Genomic DNA, 9393 nt, shown 5'->3' on the forward strand with positions numbered 1-9393 from the left:
TGTCTTAGTGTGTGAACTTATTACGATACAGTCTGCTTCTCGCACTGCTCATATTAAGACCAGCGATAAATGAAGGGTGACGGGGTGATGAGGAGTTTCCTTCATGAGTGGGGTTCTTGGCTTTTTAATAATTCGCATGGCTTAGGTAGTGACCAGCGTTTGTCCTGGACAGAAGACAAGAATAGACAAGTCTGGTTCGGAGCGAAAAATATTTGTTTCCAAGCTGGAGTTCGATTGCGAACTGTGTTCGCTTTCACTTCCAAATCCTTTTCCGCATAAAAATGTAAATATTACACTTATATTTAAATAGGCAGGGCCCTTATCAGGCTTATCCCTGAACGAATTCATTTGCTTTACTTCACTTTAAAACAGAACACAGAATTAAAATCACATAAACAGTACATGAGATGACGCACCAATGCGAGCACAACGGATCTAAATTGCTTCTTTATTAAAAACACTGCTTCTGACGATTTTTCGAAATTGGCTACTTGCAGGGCCCCTACCAGGTGCAAAATTGTCTCGTGCCTGCTGACAGAGTAGTTGATATGGAGTGGGTGACACGGCCTTTACGTTGACGTCATATCATATGTGTGATTATTAACCTATACTTTAACTCTTGAACACACAAACTAAGCGACTAGATTCAACCTCGAACATTTCTACCTCAACGTGTCGCGGCACGATCTTCAAGAAGCGACACCTTTCACACTTACCGTCGGGGCATATTCATCCGTTTGCGACATATCTTCCAGCAGAGGGGTGACTTCTCGGTAACTTATCTACGAACTGGCGATCGTGTTCCAAATTGTACGTATTAATATTTGAACATTTTATTCATAACCGGCCGACACGACATGAGTAGTGGTTAGTGTAAACACGGCGACTGGTACGGTACGTGTAAACTATCACTTCGAGATTGGTCTTAATGTCAGGAAGAAGAGGGACTTTAACGAAAACTGTTGAAAAGACGGAAGGTAGGCTAGCCTAATGGAGCCAACGGCAAACAATACCGAAGATTTGGAATCGTACCTTACAAAGGTTCGTGGCTCGTCGCCATATTGCCCCGGTGACGATGACGATGACGCTGGGCAGGAACACTGCCCACAGAGCACCAGTTCGCGGCTGCATACAAAGTCTGCGGATAGGCAACTCCTATTCACGAATTCCCCGAATGGTATGACAGAGGGTGACGTTGATGGTGGTTGTGGTGATGACGTTTATGATAACGATGATGACAGTGATGATGGTGCCCGGGTGATGGCTTTAGATGATGGTACCATTAATCATAACTACGGTGACGGAAATGATGATGGCGGCGGCGGCGACAGCGGCGACGACGATGATGATAATGATGATGATAATGATGATGATGATGATGATGATGATGATGATGATGACGGCAATGATGATGACAGCGATGATGATGACAGCGATGTCACAAGTAGTGACTTGAGAGAAATCGATGTCGAGGGCAAAACTGGCACACGCCACAACAGTGATGTGCTCTTTAGTCTAAAATTATGCCATGAACCGATCTGCTGTACTGCCCTATGGTGTGATGGTATGCACATTTGTAGGGATTTCGTCAGTGGCCGTTGCCATGACAATCGCGCCTGTGGGAAACCTCACTCCTTTCACACCTACGAGAACGCGGTCCTTCTCGAAGAACTTCAGTTGAGGCAGTACGTCAAGGACGAACTATTGCAACTTGCGAGGAATTCCCTTCCAAAAATTTGCTGGAAGTACAACCAGAAGACTTGTCAGCCGACGACTGCAGATACCTGCATCTGTGTGAGAACTTTGTTAAGGGCCATTGCCAGACAGATAAACCCTGTGGCTTTTCACACAAACTTAGCAAGCCCTGTAACAAAAGGATCTTCGATGACTACAAGATTGACATCTCAACTCCCAACAATCAAAGTGTCCTTGGCTCTATTCTCCTCGGCGATCCCAACCAATCAGCGATTTGTAAAGATGATGCACCAGGCAAAGAGCCGAGAGAGAAATGAGTAACAGAAAAGATACCCAAAGGAGAGAAAGACAGAGACGGCGACCAAAGGGGGTTGGGAGGAAAGACGGCAATATCCGACGAGGGAAGGCATTGCTTAGTCACAGAGGAAGAGGGCGCGGTGGTTTTCCCAATCCTACAATGGATCTTCGCAACCTCTGCCACGTCCAAGTACAGGAACACGTTATTTTAACGGACCGGAGCCCGTAACTTTGATGACCCCACGAACATCATCACATTGGCCTCAGCTCCATACGATTGCCCCCTTACTTGCCCCGGCTTGCCGGAAGTACACACAGGCTCCAAGCAGCCGTTAACCGTTGAACAAGCGACGAGTGTAAATCTGCAGAGAGAACAAATACGTCCCGGAACCGGTATACCGGCTGCCGATAGCTTAGAACATGGAGGTAGTAGACTACCTCCATGCTTAGAACAACTAAACGCAGGTGACGAAACAACTTCTCAACCAGGACCATCCGAATCAGACGTATTTAAACACATTCTGAAGAACTTCAAAGGCAGGGCAACTGTTGACGAACTCAGATCAAACGTAGAGATTTTCCCACCTGAAGTTGATGTACAGAAATGGCTGAAAAAACACACAACAAGATTCTCGTCTGCAGAAACCGCAGACGGGCAGACGATCGTGTCACTACTTGAAACCAGAAGCCGGGTCTGCATTTTTTACAACTCAGCTCATAAAAAGTGTAACAGTGTCTCATGCGGGTACCTCCACGTCTGCAAAAAATACGTGTCCGGATACTGCAGGTTTGGTAATAAATGTATATTCGCTCACAACTTCGACGAAAAAGTCACACAGGAGAACCTGAAGAAGCTGAACCTGGATGACGTCAGTGATGAAGAGATACTTTCCCTGATACGACTGTCCTCGCCCTTTGTCTGTAATGATTACGTAAGACGCAGGTGTAACGCGGGAGAGGGGTGTGAGAGATTGCACCTGTGCAAAGGCTACGTCCTCAACCTGAAGACGTTCTGCAAGATGACAGGCGGTGAAAACTGTGACTTAACTCATGACCTTGACTCGGGTCACACAAAGGCTATACTTGAAAACACCAGATCGCGGGTCTGAAAGAATACATGGTTCTGAAAACAATTCTCGTGGAGTCCGATGGGAAGGCGAAGAGACAGAGCTACGTCGTCGACCCACAAAGCGTAGCCACGATAGCACGCCCACTTTCAAACCCTCAATATCCGGCTCCAACTGCTCCTCTCCGGGGTTTGGATTTCGCTGGGGGACCGAGTACACTCCTTATGCCAATGCAGCAGTCAGAAGAACCCCGGAGAAGACAACCTATTCGCATCGTCGATGACAGAGACGCCTGGATATGTACCGACTTCATTCTATCAGGCTGCGGCAAGGGAAGCAGGTGTGAGAAACACCATTGCCCTATGCCGTACCAGTGGGTGTTAGACTACGACGACGACGTACAACCATTGGCATTCACTGGAGAAGTCAACACATCGCTGGAAGAAGCCTTCTGTGACGTCACCAAGACTGGAATAACCGTACAGGGAAGGTGAGGGTTCATTGGTACTTGTTTGTTTGTCTTTTGTCGTTGCTCTGATTGTATTGTTTGGGTTTGTTGCAATCTGACTAAAATCAGATGTACAGATGGTGACGATCTCGCCTTTGCTGACAGTCGGCTCATTTCATCTGACTTGAATCAATCAATTTGGATTTGTTCATGCATTTGTCAGTATGTTGTTCTTTGTTTATTTTTTTCTGCTTGTGTATCATAAATTATCTAAGCAGATCAAGATACAAAAAAGCAAACAAAACGGAGGACTCTATGTTTGATTGTTGGTTGTCAACGAAGGTTTCTCTCACTTGGGCTATCGGTTAGATTTGTTGGTTTTCGCTGCTTTAGTATTTTACAGTTATTGATGATCCTTTCACCTGTGTTATCGATCACCATTTACTATCACAATTCTGTGACGTCATTTCTTAATACTTGTTACACGTACAGTTTATGTCACAGCCGATCGAGGCATACTTACCTATCAAATGTCAATATCTCTAAATATCTTTGTAAATGTGACGAATGAAGCCGTATTTCAAAAACATACTTCCCTATACTGTCACTTCAAACCCACCGACATAAACATGCAAACATGCGCGCCAATTTGTCGCAGTTTCTCCTTTTAAAATATCAAACAACTTCCAAATTGAAATACGACACATTTCCTCGCGCATTTTCAATCTCAACACAGAAGTAAACACTCATTCGTATTGGCCTGTCTTATTTTATATGTAACGATGTAATTTTGTATGTCCTCGCATAAAGAAATTATTATTTCACGACAGTACGAGGAAAGAACTATAAATGTTGAACAGCCAAGGACTATATGGGCATACTTTGTCACAGTTCCTCCAGACTGTAACTATAATTATTTTATTTAAAACAAACCAGGACTCAAAAGACGCATCCCAGGCCGATCGCGAACAAAAAGATTGTGCTGTTCCGATAACCCGACCTACCATATTTTTTACCTGCCGACCCTAACCATTTTAAAGCCACGTAAACACGCAAATAAAAAAAGAATGAAAAATCTGTAAAATCACGCGTTCGTTACTCGGCATTTAATTTTTGCTTGAACGGAGATGTCTTTTATGTTTTATCCCTTTCATATGAATGATACATTTTTCTGGAAATGTTGTAGCCAGTTTGACAGCCCTGAACACCTGAAAAATGCATATTTAAAAATAAAAATATTTTGGAAAAAAATTCCTGCCGACTTATCTACCCTATTTTTAAAAACTATGTTATTGGAACAGCACAATTTTTTTTTGGCCTCAGCTGTTACCTGTGTATCGAATTTGGTCAGCTGGCAGCTTATGTTTAACTCTGTACTTTACCAGACTGAGTTTATCATTTCTGACCACGTGACCGTGCGTTCAACAGTATTTGGCTATCAAGTGACCTTTACTAAGGGTCTAAACATACAACGGCCGTGATAAATACCCTTACCGACAACAATTGTAAACAGACAAAGAACGTACATTGACTCGGATGGCATTGATCTAAAACCCGAAAACAGTGAAAGGGCTAGTACTGTTATTTTGATGATTACTTCACTAGTTTTGTATATCAAGTCAGTTCTTGTTCCATTCCAGAAAGCATGTTGAAGCATTACTATAGCGTATACGTGTAAAATGCACTGTGACCGTTAAACTTTTAACCTCTGTCCTTACCATAATTCACAATGCAGTAGTGACAATGCATGGGGTAAATTGCACGCTGAACACTGTATATCTCAATATGCGTTGGGAAGTTGAAAATTGTCGTTAACATTGAAGCAAAAATGTTAGAAAAATATCATCAAAAGTTACAAGCTACTTAGTAAAAAATATCAGCTCACGTGACAGGCTCACACTGCATAAAAACCCTATAATACTTACTGTATTAACATGGATTATTGCCTGTATTTTAGCTGAAGAGTGCATATACAGATGAATACAGTCAAGAATCCATTTTTTGTATTCAGCAAGCCTGTATTCATGTGGATTCATGTGAATTCACGTGTATTACACTATAATACAGGCAACTCATTAATGTGAATTTATCTGAATTATTGGGTTTTCATGCAGTGTCAGGCATTACTCTGTGGTACAGGTCGGTGTCAGCAATGACGTCACACGGCTGTGCCTGCTGCTGATTGTCCCGCAATGCGAGGGCATGACTGCATATACACATGACCACAGTGATATGACAGTGACTGGCATTTCTGCCTGTATCCATTAGGCTGCATACAGAGCTATCCTATGAAATGTTAGACCTGAGTCAAGCCAGTGTGTACAACTCTGAAATTAGAAGATTATTGAGACCCTGCAGCAGGTCATATATAGAGACTCTGGGCATGGACACACCCTCTTTACACATGTCGGTCAGGAGTTCACAGCACTGGATACAGTCCTGTACAGCCAGGTCTTTATTCAGTGCTGTTGATACAACTCTGACATCTGTCCAAGTTTTCAGGCCCTTGAGATCTGCTACAGGTTCTGGTCGGACTCTGTTCCAGGCTTGCCCTGAAATTTGCCTGAGGTTTCGTTCCGTGAACCGTTCTTTTGAGATAAAATCAAGGACCAAGTACAAGTCTGTGTTCTCCTTCGTTCCTTCTAGGTTAGTTCCCGCCTCACAAGGACAACAGAAAGAAGGCCAGACAATACGAAGGCCAGTAAGGTGTGGAATTGCGTTTTATCTTCTCCTAGAAGTTCAGAAAGCTGATATTGGACCTTTAAAACGATACTCAAAGGCCCCCTTTAGCTTTATCCCTCTCAGTCCTTTCATAAAGTTGGTCAAAATCAAATGCAACTTGTGTAAAAGTGATTAGGTCATGTAATAAATCAAGTAAAAATGAAAACAAAAATGTCTAGGCTTAGGGTTGGCGGATTTAGTTACAGAAACACGCGTCACAATATTGTTTGATTGACCTTACTGACGTGTGACAACAGCGCTTTTCAAACATTGAATGCGTAACTCAGATTTGAACAACTACATAATTTACGAGTTGCAACTCAAACACGACGGCCACATATACAGGCATGTAAATCCCCAGAATTAAATCGACCAAATAATTACAAAGGATTGAAATCAATATGCTTCGATAACAGGAGTTCAAAACATTTCCACGAATATAGGATTATATTTTTGGTAATCAAAATGCAAAGTGATACAGCTAACCGTGTCTTAAAACCCGATAATTTTCGTAACTATCCGATATATTCTTGGTAAAAAAAATCAGTCACCGAGGAACGTTCAAACATGCAATTCCTGCTAATTTGTAACGATAATTAGAACGCGATGATTGACTATTTTTAGCCATGTTTATGATCTTTGGCAAGTTTAGCTCCCATAGGTTAGGCATGTCGTCTAGAAAAATGTCGGACGTAAGGAAAGGGCACTATTCCGCACCTAACTCCAAGCAGTTGTTAAAACACCTTAGCCAACGAATACGTCCCTAACACTGATAATAAACTTTCCGTTTTTTTCTCACTTTAACTTTACATTGTATGAAAACTTTAGTCGTTGTCATAAATTCATTAGGCACATCTTCTTAGTTAAGTTAGTTCAAACTGTTCAAATGTCCAACCATTCTCTTTCAAAATCAAACATAGAAATCCAGTGTCAGAGTGCAAACATTGGTACTGGACAAACACTTACTCATACTTCAAATTCAAAATGGCCGCCATCCCTGCCTTAGCTCTACGAGGAAAAATACGAAATCTTCGATTTTTGCAGTAATAAGACGGGAAAAACACAATTTACTCCATAAGATTCAAAATGAGTCCCCACAAACAGAAACGTATCTGTAAAATTTGAGATTGTGAATGTCTACCCCTGCGGCGCGTTTTACCCTAGGAAATCCTTCTCACCACGCGTACTTTACCGTCATTTGCCTTCTCTCTGTAAAACACGTTTCTTTGTTCTACCTCTGAAAAATCGTACTACCGTTCAAAACCTGGCGTACAAGGTAATGATAGTCTCTATCTGTAATATCCATTGCAGATAACTGCATTTTCATGCGGAACAAAAATTAAATTGTCGACAATAACATGGCATGCTCCATACGGGACATTGTGCTGTCATTGCCGTTATAAGTTTGTACTTCGTCATACTTTAGATATGAAAATGAAAAGAATATATTTGGAGTTAAAATAGACTCTTAAAATATCATAGACAGGTGCATTTTGCCCTGTTATGTTTTCATTTTTCCGATGTTGAACAGAACGTCGCATCTCAAATATATATTTAACCCGCATACTCCAATTCATAGGACTTCTAATCTTTATTTCTACCTCAATGTTGATAAACTCGTTTGTTTCAGATTTTGCAACGCTCCGCCGCCGGACATGGACGCTATTGGCGAGATTAACGTCAACTTCGACGGTATGTTTGCCAGGTATACAAAATGGACCGAGGTGGCAGGGGACTTTCAGGACCTCCAAGAGACGTTCGTCGGGATCCGTCGACTTTCAACGCCGTCCTACGCCATCGATCACAGCAGCGCCATGGACAGTAACCTCACTACCTCGTGGAAGTGGTACTGGCAAGATAATGGGAACACATGGGTGCCGTACAGCAACAACAGCGCGGTTAGTGTGCTCTAGGGTTGAGGGCAATAGGACTAGATTTCAATGAAAAGTGAAAGTGCCGTATAGAAAGGGAACCATCGCCAATATGTTTATTTTGATCAAATACAATGCTCCTTTAAAGGTATACTGTCACCTGTTCCAATTTTGCCACAGTTACCATGGAAAGAGAAAATCTAACCAATCACAGATTTTAAGCGGGTGGCCGCTTTTTAAAAACAGCGTCCTCACATGGCATTTTGAATACCAATGAATGACCCTTTGACCATATGGGCATATTTAGATTACAGGTGACTGACAGGATACACCTTTAAGGAGTGGCCTGTCTCGTACCGGTATTTTCTGAACATCAATGTGTATCTGCCATGCGTGAACGGCAAAACCGAAGACCCCATTCTCTTTATTCATTGTGCACTCATGGAAAAGCGAAAATCATGAAAGTTAAGAGTCCACAACGTGCTACTTCCTCAAAAACAGTCTCTGTAAAAATATGGCCACACTTCATCTGACGCCAGGGGTCAGCACAAAGATAAAGACAAGGAAACATTTTCCCAGTGATCCTGCTTTTCAAACATTGTATTCTATGCCGATGAATTCAGTGCGCTGGCCTTTAAATTTAGGATTTCCACATATACACAACTCATAGCTGAAATCACACACTTTCTTTGACTTTTTTGATAGAGATTGTCAACTTTCAGCACCACCTCGCGAAAACGAAACAGAATCCAATTCTAGACTGTCTATATATATATATGTATATATATATATATATATATATATATATATATATATATTATATATATATATATATATATATATATATATATATATATATATATGCTCATTTTTGAAGCTATACTCGCGTGAAATCGTTCGCTTTTGAGCGTTTGTCGTGCTTGTAGTTATTAGGGTAGCGAGATCAAAATCATGGTTCGTTGTCTGTTCATGGGATGTGCTTACATTGACGATATGACAAAGCCAAAGCCGACGGAGAAGAGAGAAGTAAATCGGCACTTTTAGATTGGACAGTAAAAACCGTTGAAAAGCTGTTGAGGGCGCTCTGCGAAAAAATTGCAATGAGAAAGGGCGGGAAAGTGTGATGCCTATGCAGCAGAACGACTGTGCCATTGTAGAATGAAATAAAAGATAAACAAATAAACAAACAAACAAACAAATAAATAAATGAAATTTAATAAAATAGACAAACGAAATAAAATCAAAAAATCAAAATCATAAAATAGAAATGTCATACCATATATAAATACGGGGT

General features: G+C 41.5%; 1 protein-coding gene across 1 annotated transcript; it reads left to right on the forward strand.

Moving 5' to 3' along the window:
- The first annotated feature begins 1772 nt into the window (after positions 1 to 1772).
- Positions 1773 to 8141, forward strand: LOC139136422 (uncharacterized). Its single transcript, XM_070704147.1, has 2 exons — positions 1773 to 3549; positions 7859 to 8141. Exons 1-2 carry the CDS (start codon positions 3110 to 3112, stop codon positions 8139 to 8141), a joined length of 723 nt encoding a protein of 240 aa, XP_070560248.1. The 5' UTR covers positions 1773 to 3109.
- The last annotated feature ends 1252 nt before the right edge of the window (positions 8142 to 9393 follow it).

The sequence above is a fragment of the Ptychodera flava genome, chromosome 7 (assembly GCF_041260155.1).
Source record: "Ptychodera flava strain L36383 chromosome 7, AS_Pfla_20210202, whole genome shotgun sequence".
NCBI classification, from domain to species: Eukaryota; Metazoa; Hemichordata; class Enteropneusta; family Ptychoderidae; genus Ptychodera; species Ptychodera flava.